Here is a 20,007-nt window from a genome sequence, read left to right as displayed (position 1 = left end):
GATGCAGTGCATTGAACTTCAGTCGGGTGTGAAATACTGCGCTGCTCAAATTATCTAAATTATCATCTCATCGTCAGAGCAAAGACACTAAGTTTCAGACAGGTTGATTACCTGCTTCAGTTAACATGCTGCTAAGTAGTAGAGTGGGAACTTGAGACGTGTGACTCCAGAGACCCCGTGCCACAGTCTGGTCTCCATCAGGATGTCCTCTTCTTTCTTCAGGGTCATTATCACTACCGTACTCATACTTTCAGCCATTGCCTGAGGTGTCATCCTCAAAATGGGAGGCTTTTTTTTTTGTTTTTAATGTCACTGGGCTATTTGCACATTAGTGCATTTCAGCTTTTTTTTTTTTTTTTTTAAAGTAATCTCTACACCTGGGGCGCCTGGGTGGCTCAGTTGGTTAAGCGGCCGACTTCGGCTCAGGTCATGATCTCACTGCTCGTGAATTCAAGCCCGCATCAGGCTCCGTGCTGACAGCTCAGAGCCTGGAGCCTGCTTCAGATTTTGTGTCTCCCTCTCTCTCTCTGCTCCTCCCCCGTTACACTCAGTGTCTCTCTTTCTCTCCCAAAAATACACATTAAAAAAAAAGGTCATCTCTACACCCAATGTGGGGCTGGAACGCACAACCCTGAGATCAAGAGTTGCATGCTCCCCCGACTGAGCCAGCCATGCACCCCCAAAATGGGAGTCTTTCCTGATCAATTTCTCTGGCAGGCTTTGCTTTCCTCTGGGACCTTCTTCAGTGTACTGACTGTGGCTAAGTGATTACCCAGTTCTCCATCTCTCCAGCTGAGGATTTCTGTGTCTCTTTTTTCTTTGGTTTCATTCTCTTTGTTAGGTTAACTATGGGGTAGGAGAAGTGTTGAAGGACTCCCAGGTAGAAAGACTCACTTCCTACTTGGAGTCGAATGTGAAACACATTTCCTACTGCGCAGAATCATGTGCTCTGCCTTGTATAATATAATATCATTAAACAGCCCTCCTCCCCCCGGGCAGTATCTTGGGGGTGTTGTTTGATGGCTGTTGTTTTGTAGGTGACTTTGTATATTATACCAAGACAGGCGTACCTTTCTCTTGCATTGAGATCACATCTCTTATTAGTAAGTGCCAATGGTAGGAAGTACAAAATGAGGAGTTCTCAGAGGCTCATATTCTGTAATTAAAATTGAAATTTCCTTGGAGAACACAATTCCTTGGATGTGGTGCTAAGCAGCTTGCCATCAAAATTTGATTTCAAGCACCCACAGAAGCATAGAATTAATTGAATTACAGGCCTGGGACCTGCAGAGCCACAGAAGCACATGATTTGAGCATTTGGAGATGAAGTAGTCTAACCTTCCTGACTGTAGCCACAGTAAGATGCTTAAAATACGAGATAAACACAAAGACATAAAATTGCAAATATAGTATCTCACCTGTATTTTAACAGGGCATAAAAATAAATTATTTGAAAATATTAATAGTTGTTAACCTCTGAGTGGTTTTTTTTTCCTTAAACTTTTTCTGTTGTCCTTAATGAATCTTTATTTATTTAAAAAAATTTTTTAATGTTTATTTTTGACAGACAGAGAGAGAGCGAGCATGAGCAGGGGAGGGGCAGAGAGAGAGGGAGACACAGAATCTGAAGCAGGCTCCAGGCTCTGAGCTGTCAGCACAGAGCCTGACGCGGGGCTGGAACTCACAGACTGCGAGCGAGATCATGACCCGAGCTGAAGTCAGACGCTCAATTGACTGAGCCACCCAGGCACCCCTTTAATGAATCTTTTATAATGAGTATATATTACTTTGTAATTTTGGGGACCAGGAAAAATTCTTCCTTTCACTGAAGTGGAATTATTTCTCTGATTTGGACCTGTTGGTCCTTAACTTAAGCTCTGAGGGCAACTCAGAGCAAACCCTAGTGTTCTTCCAGATAATAGCTTTACAAAATATTTGAAGATGGCTGGAGTGTTTTCTTGCTTTTTAAAATGGTTATTGATAGGTAAGCAGAATTTTTTTTTAACAGAAACTATAAACCTGAAACCATCAAGATATTTCAGTTTCTGTAAGAATGGTACTGAGTAATATGTAAATGTCTACTTTTTTCTTTTTTTCTCTTCTGAAACTAACCATCAAAACAAAACATATTTTTCACCCCAAACTTGGTGTCTTTATTAAATTCAATGTTTCCTGAAGACTGGATCAGGTAGACTCAGTTTGAGTCTTCTCGACATGTACCCGAGGTCTTTGGTAAACTTACGTTCTTATTTATGGGAACGTCAGGACAAAGAGAGAAACTCCAGGGAAGGATGGAAGCATTGGAAAAGTTAGGAGTGTGTGAAGAGAATGGGGGCCTTTAATGGAGAAACTGTGATTTCATTTTGTGGGACAGGAGGTAGCAATCAGATTGTCCCACCTTCTTGCATGTAGAATTGCTGTGTTAAGTTTGACCTTCCAAATGCTATAATGATAATATCACTGTATGAGTACACAGCACAGAAGCAGCACCACTGAACTTTGGTGCCTGAGTAACCGATACTCAATGGAAAACTGAAAAAAAGCTTGAAAAAATATCTTTATGCACTTGAATTCTGGATAAATTTACTATAAAGTTAACTCACTGTGTAATCTTTAATCCACCATATATGGTGGAGGAGTTTCTCTGGAGAATGACACTTGCATAGGTTTTAAAAGCACTTTCTGTCTGAACTTTTTTTCCAGTTAAGCTTTGAGGCTCCTAAATTAATGGCAGTTTTAGGGGTATGTAAATATCACCCATAAATATTTATCGAGTAACCTGTTTAAGGAATTATATAAAAATGAAAAAAAATACCAATAGAAATATTTTATTAGGTAATGAATACAGATTTATTTCAAACAGAGGCAGATACAGCTATCAAATTACCTGTTTTTTATTTAATTTTTGCAAAGAATCTGGAAGTTGGTGTTATAAATAGTTATGTTGCTTGGGTTGAGCACTAGATTTGAACACTTTGGTGCATCCGAAACAAGGCTTATCCTTGTCTGTTTCTTTGTTTCCAGATGGTCTCCCAGCTTGAAGCCCGAATATCTGAGCTTGTTGAACAGTTGGGAAATGAGTCTGGGTTTCACCAGGAAGCTCTTCAGAGGGCCCAGAACGCAGAAAGCAAGTTGGAGACTCTTCAGGGTCAGCTGACATACCTGGAGGGAGAGCTGGCTTCTGGAGATGTTTTGCGAGATAACTTGAATTTTGAGAAACAAAAAGTAATAACCCGAGGGTATCTGTGGGGAGAAACATCTGTTACAGTTTAAAATTTTACCTGAAAATGTTCTGAATTTTACAGTACTTCAGTAGAATGGTTAAGTCTGCATAATGAGTAAATGTCAGGGAACAACGTCCTGTTTTGGGGTGTCTTCCTAGTACTTAGGGCTTCCTTGATTCGGATTAATCCAGTTAAACTCAACAGGTATTTGTTGAATGCCGGTTATGTATGAGACCCTGAAGGTTTGAGGGCTAAGGTCTGAGTAACACACAGTTCTTGATCATAAAAGGCTCATAATTCACTTGAGACATTCTAGTCATTTGCTGTGACTATAAAGCTGTACGTGTTGTAACAGATGTATTGATTGACAAAATGCTGTAGGAACTCAGTGAAGGGAATGATAACTTCTGGATAAGAGGAGGATTTTTACAGGGGAGAGGGCAATGGAGTTCACCCTTGAAGGATAAGTAGGATTTTAGAGGAGCGAGGGTGCGGATACTGTAGGGGAAACAGTGCGAGCAAAGGCGTGAAAGCTCCTAAGTGCATAGTGTAGTCATAGTGTGGAGCGATTGTTCCAGTGTGGCTGGAACACAGCATTCCGGATGGGGTTGTGGCAGGAGAGAAGACTAGCATGGTTTGGACGATGAAGATTCTTTATTCTAGCTTCTGTAGAGTATTAAGTGTAGTAAGTGATTTTGAGCATTGCGGTGTTTTAGAAAGATGACGCGATGTCACAGTGAAGCTGAAGTCACAGCAGGGACAGACTCGGGAATGCTAATGGCGATAACCCTGTGTGAGAGAAGGAGAGTACAATGAGAAGGGGCCCCCACTTATGACTTGACCGTGGGGAGACCATCTGTGACCGTCCAGAGGCAGTTAGACTGGTGGAGAGCAGAAGCTAGTTTGCTCCGGGCTGAGGGGTGAGTGCGGAGGAAAGGTTTGAGTGTAGAAGTAGATTCTTAGGAAGTCTGGCGACCAGAGAGAAAAGAGGCATGAAGCAAGACGACTGAAGGAAGATTTTATTGGCTGGAAGGGGAAGGTACATGGTTGTGAGTCACAGGAGGAAAAAAAAAGAGAGAGAGAAAAAAAGAAATGGGATTGGGATTGGATTTGGCATGAAAAATAAATACGCTTAGGTTAAAAACAATATTCTGGAAACACATTCATCCCCATTTTTCAGCACTTCGGAAAGCCAAGGAAGCATCATGCCTGCATGGAGGGTTGGATAGGCAAAGACACGTAAGAGGTCTGTGGGAAATCCTAGTTTAAGTGGATGACACAGGTAAATGAGAACACAAGAGTTAATTAATGGAGGGAAGTATAAAATTCAACAGGAAGTTGGATAAAGTTTCCTGTTTCTGTGAGTGAGGAAATGAGCCATCTTCACACAGGAGGTAGCATCACGAGAGGCTTTAAAGAATGAGTAGGAATTTGTCAGGCAGAAGAGGTGGGGGAAGGGATTCACAGTATCCAGAACAGTAGGAGGAAGGAAGGAGTGGAGGTGTGACCTGTTGTGACCTGCTGTGACCTGCTCAGGAGACCAGTGAGGCACAGGGAGACCGAACATGGTGCCTGGTGAGTCCAGAGGCGTGAGGTGGCTCTGGAGACGTGTAGGAATAATTGAGATAGGGAAGGCTAGTTGCCCAAGGCTTTATCCTGTAGACAATGGGAAGCCATAGAAGGCTTTTGAATAAAAGAAAAGATTTCTCCGAAGGCAGACTGGCTTTGAGGGCCTAGAGATGAAAGGTAGGGAGCCCGGCTAGGGGATTGTTAGACTAGATAATTAGAATAGAATAGAACAGTAGGTAATAAAGATTTGGACCAGGTAGTGGGGTTATGAATGAAGGTGTAGATTTGACAAATTTGGGAGGGTGAAGAGTATCTGAAAAAGATGTGTTGACTGAAAATTTGAGTTTGAAAGGAAATGTTGCACCTGAGTATAATGTGTTAAATTGGAAGAAATCTGACTGCTGGGCTATCTACCTAGATGTCCCATGAACACATTGCACTAATCATTTTCAAAATGGAAATGATCACCTCTCTACAAATTTGCCCCCTCCTGCCTCAGGGATGATGACGTAATCTGCCTCCAGCCACCTGAGACAAAAGCCCCAGGGTCATTCTTAATGCTTCCCTCTTCTTAACCAATTCCTAAACACTGTAAATTCCATCTCCTTAACATATCTCAAATGTCACCCCCCCATCTCTATATTTAGCGGCAGTGCTCTGACTCCAAACATTATAATCATTTGTATGGACTGTCCAAACAACCTTCCAACAGCTCCCCACTGCTGCCAGGGAGGTCTTAATAAAATGTGTGTCCAATTTTTCTTAAAATTGGCCAGGGGCTCTCTATGGCCTTCAGGCTCAGCTACAGATTTCTTCTTTCCATGGCTAAGCATTCTGTGACCTGGCCAGATCCCCTCTCCAGGCTTTCCATCACCCGTAATCCCTCCAGCCTACGGTGGCAAACTCCAGGCTTCAGGGGACTAACAGGGCCCTGCAAGGGTGTGTGGTGATTGATCTCTGAGCCTGAAGACATCCACATTCAAATTTATAAAAAACAATTGGATGGCCAAAAAAAAAAAAAAAAAAAAAAATTGGGATCCTATATTACATGTTGCTGTTCTCTCCGAGAAAAAGTTCTCCTTACCTTCTTCACCTGGTAATAGCTGTCCCTTGAAGACTCAGTTCCAATGTCACTTCCTCCTTCCCCTTCCTTAGAGACTTAGTTTTCCTTCATGCAACATGTGCGTGTGTCTGTCACAGCACTTACTGACCTAATGTCTTCCGTCTTCTCCAGTCAACTCCAAGCTTCTTGAGATCAGAGGAAATCTTTTTTTTTTCTTTTTTCTTGGTTTCTCCAGCAATTAGGGAAGAGTCAATAAATAGTATTTAAATTGTGAAGAAAGATCTAAAAAGCAAGAATTTTAGGTAGACTGGTGTCTCTTCCCTTTTTATTTTTCATTGTAATGACTCATTAATTTTCGCTGAGCTTGTGCCAAAAGAACTCTCAGTTACGAAAGCAAATTATGTAAATGGATTCCTCTGTGGCGAATATTCCGTAGATCACCACCTCTGAACTGCACGTCCTAGTACGGATGACAGGCATGTAAAAGTGAAAAGCAAAGTTGTACAGAGTTTAAGTTTAAATATAGGTAATTGAGGTGCACACAGAATAGAATATATTTATGCTAAACTGTGATTCAAAGAAATAAGTTGTCCAGGAAATCCCTCCAGTGACCCTACCCTTTTGAGGCATAGCCGAGATCTTTGAAACGGGCCCTTGCTATGTGGGGTGTGGCTTGGTCCTGTCCTTATCCCATTTTGCCGGTTGTAGATCCTGGCATGCTACGTGGATGGGTCACATGTAGACGTAGCAAGAGAGACTTTATGCTTCCACATGGAGGGTCCTGGTTCTATTTTATTTACAAAACAAACAATAGCAATTATTTTTACTTTCATCCATACCTTCAAAATGAATAATTCCAAGGGGAGTGCTGACACAGCATGAAGAAGTGAGAAACTGGTGATGTGGAAACAAAAGTAGCTTCTGGTCTTGGTCTTGTAGCCCAAGACAGCAACCTACCACCGTGTAGCACAGCAGATAAGCAGTACTTCCTGTGACCGTGCCTTACAAAGAAGAGATTACATTGTAGGTATGCCACTCAACAAAATTTGAAAGTACTCACTTACAAATAATTTCATCTCGATGACTAAAAGTATCGATAGTTCTGGGCTTTAATACTGGCATGCTTCAGTCACCCAGGAATCATACTTATTTAAACATATAGTCGCCTCAGAATGTCAGATAGATGAAGACTTATTGCAGTGGGAAGAAAGTTTCAAAGACAGAACCCAAATCATGAAGTGATGATACAGAAAGTTCATTGATTGGTTCACTCCATCCTCCACTTGGAGGATATAAAAAAAAATACTGAATTCAAGGGCTACATGCACCCTGATGTTTTAGCGACGTTATCAACAATAGCCGAATCATGGAAAGAGCCCAAATGTCCATTGACTGATGAAGTGATAAAGAAATTGTGGTGTGTGTGAGTGTGTGTGTGTGTGTGTGTGTGTGTGTGTGTGTGTAAAATAAATAAATAAATAAATAAATAAATACTACTCAGCCATAAAAAAGAATGAAATCTTGCCATTTGTAACGACATGGATGGAGCTCAAGAGTATTACGCTAAGAGAAGTAAGTCAGAGAAAGACAAATACCATATGGTTTCACTCCATATGTGGAATTTAAGAAATAAAACAAATGAACATAGTGGGAAAGGCAAGAAGGAAAACCAAGAAACAGACTCTTAATTTAGAGAACAAACTGATGGTTACCAGAGGGGAGGTGTGTGGGGGGGTGAGTTAAATAGGTGATGGGGATTAAGGAGTGCACTTGTCGTATTGAGCACTGGGCATCGTATGTAACTGTTGAGGCACTAAATTGTACATATGAAACTAGTATTACACTGTATGTTAACTAACTGGAATTTAAATAAAAACTTGGAAGAAAAATAAAGAAATCAAGTGGAGAAAGATCCTGGAACAATTTTGTAACATTCACCTGTTAAAAAATGAACCTTGACTTCATTGATACGGCTGTGTTTTACAATATTGTTCCTTAAACTATGTTACATTAAAAACTCTTTAAGACATTTTTTTGGTATAGGAATTTAAGTTTAAAAAAAAAAAGCAAAAACGTTGTCCAAGTGTGTTTGTATGGAGAGCTTTGATTTTGGAGTGATCTGTAGAATCCAAGGGGAGTAAAGTGGCCACTGTTGTCCTGTTTTTTTTCCACATTTGAGGCCAGGGCCCACTTAGGATGGAAAAGTTGCCATGGAAGGTTTGTGGATGAGTAGATCCCAGAAGCTGGATTAGCCTGGAAGGGACAGCAGCCTGTCGCCAAAGCAGAGAGATGCAGATGTTGTCCGGAGGATGCCAGATTTGTCACATGGCAGGGTTGAGAAGAGTGTCTCATGTTACGTTGAACATCAAGATCACTGACCACGAGAGTCAAGTGAATTTGGACAGGAAGCAGGGCAGGGAGCTGGCAAGGTGGTTCTGGAATTCATTACCAAACACTGGGGTCAGGGGTCGGGCTCCATCCTGGGTTTAATGAGACCTATCTGTAAGTTTGGGAGAAAGAGAAGGAGTCTGTGAGATCACCTGTTAACTTTGTTTTTGTGTCTCATTTTCATTTTTGTTCTTGGGTTTAGTATCTTAAATTTCTGGATCAGCTCTCAGAGAAAATGAAACTGGACCAGATGGCTGCTGAACTTGGCTTTGACATGCGCCTGGATGTAGTCTTAGCTCGCACAGAGCAGCTGGTCCGCCTCGAGAGCAACGCAGTCATTAAAAACAAGACTATCGCTCACAATTTACAGAGAAAGGTAGGGGATACTGAAACTTGCTAGTGTTGAGAGAAAGAATTGCTGAGACACTTAAATATTGAAAAATAGTTCACTTCCCCTTGTATTCATCACTGTGGTTAGGAAACATAAATATGTATTTATAATTTGAGTCTCTGTTTCAAGTCTGAGGGATGGTAAGTTTATCACCTAAGGTTATGTTTGACTGTAAGTCATAGAGACCCAAAATAATGGTGGCTTATATGACTGGATGTGCTTCCTCCCCACCCCCACCCCCACCCCCATAAGTTTCTAGAAGTAGACCGCTCAGGGTGAGTGTGGCCAGTCTGCTCTGTGAAGTTTTCCAGGAGCCAGGCTCATTTCAGCTCATTAATCTCCCATCCCTAGGGTGGTTCATATCTTTATGGTTCAAAATGGTACCTATGGGTTCCAGACAGAAGTTTGGAGAAGGAAGGGACGAAGAAGAGGGATGCAAAGAGCATGTGTGAGCTGTCTTTTGATGGAGGCTTCCAGAATTTGCCACGTGAACTTGTGTTTATGTCCCATGATTCTGATGACCGAAATTAATTCAAGGGAAGCTGGACACTGTAGTCCTTTCCCTAGGTAACCACTTGCCTACCTACGAAACTCACTGATTCTATTATTAAGGGAGATGAGGAGAACTTGGGAATATCTAGCAGTCTCCGAGTTGATAAACTCTCTGGCACTGGAGAGAAAAGCGAGGAGAAGCATTTACTTTTCATTGACTCAAAGGAAGAATTAAAAACAGTTTAGACTAAATAAATGAATGAGTAGATGAAAAGGATAAAAATATAATTATTAGTTATATAATTATTGGCATTGGTGAAAGAAAGAGCAAAACACAGATGTGTTCTTATAATAGTTCTTAGGAGAAAATTCTGTGGTGGAATTATAGTGTACAGGCTGTGTCATGGGTCACATCTGGGATTCCAGTTTGGTTCCACCAAGCTGTGTGACCTTGGACAAATTACATGCCTCTCTGTCTCTATTTCCTCATATTTAAGATGGGAATGATATCTACCTCATGAGGTTGTTTATTTTTAACAAGACCCATTTTTTAAACTCTTGGCTCATAGACTGAGCTATATTCACATTTGATCTCTTCTCCATATACTAGATTTTGAGGAATACTTTATAAAAGACAGCAGATAACCCCTGTGACTGTCAGAGACATTAAACTGAGCTACAGTTCTTTCTGAAGGTCTCCTCAGATAATTGATTTTCCCCCCGATCTCCAACATCGTTCCTTCTGACATATTGTATAATAATTGAAATTACCAGCTGCACAGGACTCACCAGGGTCATTGTGCAGTCGAGGGGAATTTGACATGAAGAAGCTCGAGGAAGGGAGTTTGGCTAGAGAGACACGAAACGGGCTTTGTTAAGAATGGATCTGGCTATGGACGCTGCCACCGTCGTTAGACAAGATACACAGGGCTGCATTTCAGTCTGTCCTTCACACCTCTGAGAAGTGCAGAGTACATAATTACGGAAAATGTGACGGTCCTCAGCTCTAACATTCTAGAATTCTGCACGATTCCAATCCCCAATGTGTGCAACAGATGTAAGAGGTTTCTGTACTTAATATTCTCCTCACTAATTGTGACATCACAGTCCAGGAGGATTTCTTTTCCCCCTTTAGAGGCCATAATCTTTTTCTAAAATCCATTATAAATTCCTTCATCAAGTTTGATTGTCAGTAATTAGTGCTGTTTGAAGAATTTGTTCTCTGCTTGGTTTGTGGCCGGTATAGGCCAGGCAGATGATAAAGACACCAGTGAACTGGAACCTTCTTGAAGTCCTTTCCATTTCAAAGATTTTAAACATATAAGCACAGCTTTCTTTAAATGCTCCCTGATATAACTTACTTTAAAAAGATAACAACTCTCATGTTTGGCATCACTCGGTCTGGTTCCAAGGGATTGAAATTACTCAGTCTCGGTTTTTGGTGCTAACATGCACTCTATTTTCTTTTAGCAAAGACCAGTGCCAGGGGGTGGTAGAGAGGATGTTGTCTCTCTACCCTATTCTGACCTTGATAAGCCCATGTTCGTAGCTTTGAAAGTAATTGTACATGTCTGTTATGGTGTACGTAATGTTGGAGGGAATCAGAGGTGGAAAGCCTACTTCTCTGTGCATTTTCTGTGGCTCTTTTGTCTCATGCTTTGCAGCTACAGAATTAGTTCTTGGAAAACCAGGAATAAAAAAATGCAATCAAGAAAAGGAATCCAATAACCTTTTCTGAGGGTTTATAGATGAGTCTAATTGAAGTGCAGATAAAGATCAACGTTATCTGAGTAATTCGTTTATATTTACTGACTGCTCGGTGATTATTTAAAAAAAAAAAAAAAAGATCCCCGTTTGTGTCACATCAGCTCAAGACTCAGAAAGAAAGACTGGAGAGCAAAGAACTGCATGTGAACCTTCTCCGGCAGAAAATTGCCCAGTTGGAGCAGGAGAAGCAGGTGCGTTCGGCCTTGGCGGTAGAGAGGGACGAGGCCAATCTCACCCTAAGGAAGTTGCAAAAGAAGGTGGAGAGGCTGCAGAAGGAGCTGAGTGTGTGTCGAGAATCGAACACGGAGCTCAAAGCCCAGCTGGCTGACACCCATGAGCTTAAGGCAAGTGCCCATCTTCATTCCCTTGTTGATTTTTGCACGTTGCCATTGAGGTTTATGTGAAAGGGTGGCAGTCTTGTAACAGGCACGCCGGAAAAGAAAAGGAGATAAGGGCTTTCTGTGGTCTTCTGGAGTTGTGGGAAAAATGCAAATAGTACGCAAAATCAGCGTAGTAGGCCAATTTAGCATCTCTTCAATGCTTGGAATGGAGCCATAGTTGCCGTGTGAAAAGCCCATCAAAAAAGGGTGATGGAGGTGACGGAGATTAAGAGGACACTTATCTTGATGAGCCCTGAGTGACGTAGGGATGTATGGAATCACTGTACTGAAATTAATATAATACCGGATGTTAATTACGTTGGAATTAAAAGAAAAAAAAGGTGATGTTAAGTACAGAAAATATAAACATTTCTTCCAAGTGTGGGTGACTATGATATTTGGGATCAGGGGTTTATCACGCGGGAATCTGCTTAGCAAGAAATGAGAAAATGAGCACAGCTCTTCACTGAGAAGTCAGCCAGCATTGTGTCCCATGGCCTGGAGATGCCGTCCGTGTACCCAGAAGTGAGGAAGGGTCCCTGACTGGGGCAGTGTGCTTCCTGGATTTGGAGGGTTCAACTTCTAATGGCTACAGAGAAGAAAGGAATTAAAACATAAAAGAATTTAATCAAAATCTTTAAATGTCATGTATGTGTGCCACTGGAAAGAATATGTAACTTCATATGCACATATCCTTTCTGGCAGAAATGCGTGTCATGAATACAGATGAGAATAATGTCCTCGCTCTTTACAGATGAGTGCTCTGTAATGGACTTCTGGAATGTTTCTGAATCTGGAAACAGACCAGCAGGGAAAAGGAATCTGGAATTAAGCTAACACTTCAATATATGTAGTGGGGACAATATTTTAGGAAATATTTCCTACTGTATGTTTTTTTTTTTCTTCTGAGTCATTAGCTCTTTTCTCCTGAAACCTTTCTTTTTTAATTTAACATTTATTTATTTTCAAGAGACAGAGACAGAGTGCGAGTGGGGAGGGGCAAAGAGAGAGGGAAACACAGAATCTGAAGCAGGCTCCAGGCTCTGAGCTGTCAGCACAGAGCCCAATGCAGGGCTCAAACCCACTAACTATGAGATCATGACCTGAGCTGAAGTCAGACGCTTAACAGACAGCCACCCAGGCGCCCCTCTCCTGAAACCTTTCTAAATTGAGGCTTTTTTCCCCAGAGGAAAAAAAAACAGGGCAGACACAGCCCAGGGGAGGGAACATATTTAAAAATAAGGGAAGCAGGAAGCAAGGGAAGGCATCTGATGGGGTACAAAGGCTGGGGAGCAAATATCAAGGTAAGCATCTCCCACACCCCCTCACACCTTGAGACTTATCTTTGGGGGGTGTGTGTGCTGGGGTGGGGGTAGAACCCCTGAAGTCAGCATGCCATTGCTTCTGCCCTGGCTGGAAGCGGCAGGAGTGCTGAGGCAGCATCAGTGTCATAAAACCAGGTTTTACAAATGTCCTGTGGTGGATACAGAGTGTTTCTAGGTGGTGTCTCATGGGGCATTATATAATGTTGAGCCCTGAAGTGGAAAATGGATTCCCTTTAATTTTTCTTTCAATTCTTCCATTGTCAAGGAGAAAATCTTAATTAGAAGTTATTAAGGCAAAAACCGTAAGAGATTCTTAAATACAGAGAACAAACTGAGAATTGCTGGGGGTGGGGGTTGGGTTAAATGGGTGACGGGCATTAAGGAGGGTACTTTCGGGGTGAGCACTGGGTGTTGTACGTAAGAGATGAATCACTGGGTTCTACTCCTGAAGCCAAGACTACACTGTGTGGTAACTAACTTGAAAAAAAAAAGAAAGAAGTTACTATGTCTTTGCTACTATTATTGCTATACCTCTGACTTTGGGCCTAAGAAGATTCTTTTCTATTCATTGGCTTCCTCGTGTTGAAGGAAAGATGAGGATGGATCCTATAATTGGTGTTAAACATTCAGGTACCAAAACACAGACTAGGAATGATAAATAAAGTGAACCTGGATTTCAAAACAGGGGGATGAATTCCGTCATCTGGAAAGGGACATGTTTCATTATAAGCGTGTTTCGGTGGAATAGTTCAAATTCTTCAGAGAAATCTGTGATATGAGGAAAGGGTAAACAGCACTCTTTTTTTGCTTTTTGTTTTGTTTTGTTTTGAGAGGGGGCAAGTGAGCAAGGGGCAGAGAGAGAGGGAGAGAGAGCTGAAGAGAGAGGGAGAGAAGGGGGGTCTCACCCGAAGCAGGGTTCGGACTCACAAACCGTGGGATCGTGGCCCGAGCCAAAGTCCAATGCTTAACTGATTGAGCCACCCAGGCGCCCCGCACTGGGGATTTTCATACGCCGAGCTTGCTGAACTCCACAAAGCCAGAGGAGAAGAGAATGTGGAGCAGTCTGGGTGATTCCTAAGGACAACTAAGGGGGAGTGACACCGAGGAAGCTGAGGCATGCTGGCTGCCTAGAGGAAGGACTCAAGTGAGGATGTCCTAATAAGACCACCACTGTGTTTCTGAAACCATGTGTGGTGATGCTGGTAGCTGCAGGTGAGCCGCCCGGCCTCCTGTCCCCAGTCCCCTCCGCCCTACAGCTGAGGACATCTGGTTCCTACCAACAAATTTTCCCCGTCTCATAGAGTGCGGTTTTCTGTCCTCAGGAGAAATTACGAAACTTAATTTAACAAGTCAGGATTGATGCAACCTCGCGGTTTATTTTCCTGCTAACCTAGTTCTGAAATGTGCATTGCTTCTGCGGCTCACATCGGAGCAACTGTTCCCCATAATTGGGTTGCCGCTCTGTTCTTTCTACTCCGCCCATCTCCTTATAACCTCAGAGACCCTTGCTTCCCTTGATACTAGAGGCCTGCCCTGCTTTTTCCAGTTTCCAAGAACTGAGACTCCATCTCTGAATGAAGCCGGCTGGGCCCTAATGTCAGGACTCTGACATTAACCTGCGGGTTCCAGCTACCTTGATGCGTGTTTCCAGATACTGTAAAGCTAAAATATAATAATGTGGCGAATGAATATTCTATAAAACATGGTACAACAATTAGTTGCCATTTTAGCTAATTTTGTCACTGCTGATGGGTGGCAGTTATACTCTGCGCCTTCAGAATTACCATAACTCAGGAGGCTGAATAAGGTTGGCTTACACGGAGCACGGCAGCGCTCAGTCTAGCAACAGAGGACGTGATGATGGGACAAGGGATTCCCCATCGGTGACACCCAGGAATGGGGCCCAGCACCCGCTGGGTGAGAGTGAGTGATGAGTGGTTTTAGAGGTGGGGCACTTCCTGGCTAATGGCAGTGTGGGGGCCCACTGGGGCCGTGGGTCCGAGGAGGGCATCTTCCAGGCTAAGGGTATTGGCAGTAGGGCTGGGACCCCTAGCTGAGACAACCCCGTGTATCGGAAACGGTGTTGGGGAGAGAGTAGCCCACACTTGCTGTAGCAGAAGCTGGAAAACAGCCAGTGGAAATTGAGTCCTGTGTCTATAGAGGACGTTCCCGTCTGGTCTCAACGACCTCTGCCTCAGCTCTGCACCATATGTCACCTGGATTATTGTAATTATCTGCAAGTGGTCTTTCCACTTAGCCTTTCACAAGCAAGCCTGATTTCTGTAATTAAGTTTTGCTCTTTGGCTGGTAGGATTATGCCACAGGTGGTTCTGGGGTAGTGTCTGATCGAACGATTTTCTATTCCTGTGTCTGTGGTATAAAGCAACGTTTTCAAGCGTGGGGCATGTACCCCCTGTGGCGTGTGAAATGCTTCTAGGTGGCACTATGTAATGTTCACTTTGAAGTGAAAGATGGATTCCCTTTAATTTTTCTTTCAATTCTTTCCCCATCAAGGAGAAAATCTTAATTAGAGGTTATTATGTTTTTATGCCTCTAGAACATTTGCTGGTCTGCTTTTCAAGCAAAGAATAAGCCTTAAGCTCAGTGCTGAGCACAAGAAATAGTACCTAGCAATGCTGTTTTGTGTTTATTGTATAGTGACTTTTTCTTCTTTAAACATTTTTTTAAATTCCACTGTAATTAACATACAGTGTCACATTAGTTTCAGGTGTACAATACAGTGATCAACAATCCTATACACTATTCAGTGCTCCTCACAATAAGTTGTACAATATTTGTTTTGTTTTTTTTAATTAAAAATTTTTTTTAATTAATTTTTTTTAATGTGTATTCATTTTTAAGAGATGGAGGGAGAGCACAAGCGGGGGACGGTCAGAGAGAGGGAGACACAGAATCCAAAGCAGGTTTCAGGTTCTGACCTGTCGGCACTGAGCCTGACACGGGGCTTGAACCTGTGGATCGTGAGATCATGACCTGAGCTGAAGTCAGACGTTCAACTGACTGAGCCACCCGGGGGCCCCTGTGTTGGTTTTATTGATGTCTTCCTGTTGTGGCAAATCCTTTTTTTTTTTTTTTTTTGGTCATTTTATATGTTTTATTCACATTTATTTTTGTTCTCTAATTATTAATGCAAAAGACAAGGTAGGGTTAGTCTCTGGTCTTGGTAAAGTCCAAAATCAAATGGCACGGTTTCCTACATTTTTGGATTCTGTACTGCATTTGTCCCACACAATAAAGATGAGTAGTAAGTACAGCAGTAATAGTCATACTCTCCTTCCTACGACAGAAGACCCTGTGAAAGTGGTATTCATAGTTGTCCCCAACTCTTCGACATTATTAATCCATATTTTTCTTTTTAAAATTTAAAAAAAAATTTACATCCAAGTTAGCATACAGTGCAACAATGATTTCAGGAGTAGATTCCTTAATGCCCCTTACCCATTTGGCCCATCCCCCCTCCCACAACCCCTCCAGTAACCCTCTGTTTGTTCTCCATATTTAAGAGTCTCTCTTGTGTTTTGTCCCCCTCCCCGCTTTTATATTATTTTTGCTTTCCTTCCCAACGTTCATCTGTTTTGTCTCTTAAAGTCCTCATATGAGTGAAGTCATATGATTTTTGTCTTTCTCTGACTAATTTCACTTAGCATAATACCCTCCAGTTCCATCCACGTAGTTGCAAATGGCAAGATTTCATTCTTTTTGATTGCCAAGTAACACTCCATTGTCTATATATACCACATCTTCTTTTTTTTTTTTAATTTTAACTTGTTTTATTTTTTATTTTTTTTAAATTTACATCCAAATTAGTTAGCATTTAGTGCAACAACGATTTCAGGAGCAGATTCCTTAGTGCCCCTTTCCCATTTAGCCCATCCCCCCTCCCACAACCCCTCCCATAACCCTCAGTTTGTTCTCCATATTTATGAGTCCCTTCTGGTTTGTCCCCCTCCCTGTTTTTATATTATTTTTGTTTCCCTTCCCTTACGTTCATCTGTTTGGTATCTTAAAGTCTTCATATGAGTGAAGTCACATGGTATTTGTCTTTCTCTGACTAATTTCGCTTAGCATAATACCCTCTAGTTCCATCCACGTAGTTGCAAATGGCAAGATTTCATTCTTTTTGATTGCCGAGTAATACTCCATTGTATATATATACCACATCTTCTTTTTCCATTCATCCTTCAATGGACATTTGGGCTCTTTCCATACTTTGGCTATTGTTGATAGTGCTGCTATGAACATGGGGGTGCATGTGTCCCTTCGAAACAGCACTGTATCCCTTGGATAAATACCTAGTAGTCCAATTGCTGGGTCATAGGGTAGTTCTATTTTTAGTTTTTTGAGGAACCTCCATCCTGTTTTCCAGAGTGGCTGCACCAGTTTGCATTCCTACCAGCAGTGCAAAAGAGATCCTTTTTCTCTGCATCCTTGCCAACATCTGTTGTTGCCTGAGTTGTTAATGTTAGCCATTCTGACAGGTGTGAGGTTATATCTCACTGTGGTGTTGATTTGTATTTCCCTGATGATGAGTGATGTGGAACATTTTTTCACGTGTCAGTTGGCCATCTGGATGTCTTCTTTGGAAAGTGTCTATTCATGTCTTTTGCCCATTTCTCCACTGGATTATTTGTTATTTGGGTGTTGAGTTTGATAAGTTCTTTGTAGATTTTGGATACTAACCCTTTATCTGATATGTTGTTTGGAAATATCTTCTCCCATTCTGTTGGTTGCCTTTTAGTTTTGCTGATTGTTTCCTTCGCTGTGCAGAAGCTTTTTATTTTGATGAGGTCCCAGTAGTTCATTTTTGCTTTTAATTCCCTTGCCTCTGGAGACGTGTTGAGTAAGAAGTTGCTGCGGCCAAGTTCAAAGAGGTTTTTTCCTGCTTTCTCCTCAAGGATTTTGATGGCTTCCTGTCTTACATTTAGGTGTTTCATCCATTTTGTGTATCTTTTTGTGTATGGTGTAAGAAAGTGGTCCAGGTTCATTTTTCTGCATGTCGCTGTCCAGTTTTCCCAGCACCACTTGCTGAAGAGACTGTCTTTATTCCGTTGGATCTTCTTTCCTGCTTTGTTAAAGATTAGTTGGCCATATGTTTGTGGGTCCATTTCTGAGTTCTCTATTCTGTTCCATTGATCTGAGTGTCTATTTTTGTACCATGTTGTGGCAAATTCTAGTGAAATCGTATAATATTCCTTTTAATAGAAGTGAATTCAGAGACGCCTGGGTGGCTCAGCCAGGTAAGTGTCTGATTTAGGCTCAGGTCATGGTCTCACGGTTGGTGAGTTTGAGCCCTGTGTCAGGCTCCATGCTGACAGTGTGGAGCCTGCTTGGATTCTCTCTCTCTTCCTCTTTCTTTGTCCTTCTCTCACTTGCACTTTCTCTCTCCTTAAATAAATAAATAAACTTAAAAAAAAGAAATTCAGGTAAGTTAAAAAGGTGGTTGAGTTAAAAAAAAAATGATTACCATAGGTGATACATGGATATGGCCAAGATTGTGGAGGTGGAATGGGAATAAATGAGCTATAGACAAAGAGATTGGAGGAGGGGATAACACTAGTGGTAATTAGATGCAGTAAGCAGGTGAATAGAAGCTCTAATTGGCTGCTGCTGACACCATGATGATTTCCAGAGTCAAGGAGTGGTGGAAGAAAAAGCTGGGCAGTGGACAGGGGCCCGATCATCCAGGGCCTTGTGTAATTTCCTAAGATGCTTAGACCTGTCCTTTGTGTCCTGGGGAGCCACTGGTGAATTTCAAACAGGAGAGTGAAGTCACCAGGGAAGACACTAAAAGGAACCCGAGGGATTTGAGAGAGCAGGGGGTCTCCAGAATGAGACTATGACCAATAGCATCAAGAGTAGCAGTAAGGTAGAGACCAAAGGACTATTCACTGCACTTGGCATTGGGACATCTATGGCTCAGGCACGTGTAGTGTAGATTGTAGTGGTAGTGGGTGAGGGCTTGGAGAATAAGCCAAATTCCAGTATGCTGAGGGATGAAGGAGAAGACACAAAGTCAGTGGCCTGCTCTTCCGGAATTCTTGGATGAAAAAGGGAAGAGTTGGGAAAGGAAATAAAGTTGGCTTGTGTGTTCATTTGTTTTATTTTGCATAAAGAGATCCACACCTTTTTATAGCTAAGATTATAGGGAATCTTATTCCTATTGAGAATTGTTGACTGGCTCAACAATTACTCAGGCCCCTAAACATTTAAATAGGATGCTAAGCTAAGTCTGCCTTCCAGTGGAGAACAGAGATCTAACTAACACAGTGAATGCCAACTTCATGAATTTATCAGAGATTTTAGTTACAAATGACTTTTTTTTTGGTTTGAGACATATAATATTAGTGCCCAAGACAGACTAATGATATCAATTATTCATCTTTGTACATTGCCTGTGCTTGTCCCTGTATTTATTATTCATAAGGTAACATTACTGAACATTAGCAAAGATGGCCTTTCTATATTCATTTTCTGTGGCTGCCGTAACCAACGAGCACAAACTGGGTAGCTTAATACAATAGAAATGGTTTCTTCTCATAATTTTGGAGGCTGAAACCAAGATGTTGACAAGGTTGATTCCCTCTGGGGAACCTGAGGGCGACTCCTCTCCATGCCTTTCTTTTGGCTCCTGGTTGCTGCTGACAGCCCTTGGCTTTTGCACCTGCAGAATCCCTCTCTGCTGCCATCCTTACGTGACCTTCCCCTCTTGTGTCCTTCCTTTTCTGTCTCTTGTAAGGACACCCACCATTGGCTTTAGGGCCCACCCTAATCCAGGATGATATCATCATGATATCCTTACCTTAATTATACCTGCAAAGGCCCTTATTCTAAATAAGGCACATTCTGAGGTTCTGGGTGGACATATATATTTTTGGTGGGGAGGGGCACTGTTCAGCCCAGTACACTTAGTAAATTAAGAATTAATTTCACCATTTATGCAGGATCAGTATAAAAAATAATAATTTGGGCGTGTCTGGGTGGCTCAATTGGTTAAGCATCCAACTTCGGCTCAGGTCATGATCTCACCATTAGGGGGTTTGAGCCCTGCATCGGGCTCTGTGCTGACATCTCAGATCCTGGAGACTGCTTCGGATTCTCTTTCTCTCTGCTCCTCCCCTGCTTGTGCTCTGTCTCTGTCTCTCTCAAAAAATAAAATAAACATTAAAAACAATCATTTGAATTTCATTTCTATGTCTTAAAAAGTCAAGATATAATTCACATGCTGTGAAATTCACTTTTTTTTTAAATCCAAATGTCAGCTTTATTAGGTAAAAGTTTGGTTGGAGAACATGGTGTAAAACCATGGACTGACTTTTTCTTTCTTTCTTTCTTTCTTTCTTTCTTTCTTTCTTTCTTTCAACTTCTTTATTTTATCTTATTTTTAAAG

General features: G+C 41.8%; 1 protein-coding gene across 1 annotated transcript in view; it reads left to right on the top strand.

Annotated features, from left to right (window-relative positions):
* Positions 1-20,007, top strand: part of CCDC170 (coiled-coil domain containing 170) — a 62,590-nt gene that overhangs the window by 31,361 nt on the left and 11,222 nt on the right. The window contains exons 7-9 of the mRNA XM_047102230.1: positions 3,025-3,225; positions 8,447-8,620; positions 10,996-11,238. Of these exons, the coding sequence (XP_046958186.1) occupies positions 3,025-3,225; positions 8,447-8,620; positions 10,996-11,238 (618 nt within the window). The remainder of the gene's footprint in view (positions 1-3,024; positions 3,226-8,446; positions 8,621-10,995; positions 11,239-20,007) is intronic.

Source organism: Lynx rufus, unplaced genomic scaffold (genome assembly GCF_022079265.1).
Source record: "Lynx rufus isolate CCGP_SWC_20201006 ecotype Redwood Valley unplaced genomic scaffold, mLynRuf1.p SCAF_6, whole genome shotgun sequence".
NCBI lineage: Eukaryota > Metazoa > Chordata > Mammalia > Carnivora > Felidae > Lynx > Lynx rufus.
The sequence above is the reverse complement of the archived record's forward strand: the minus strand, read 5'-3'. Positions and strand labels throughout refer to the sequence as shown.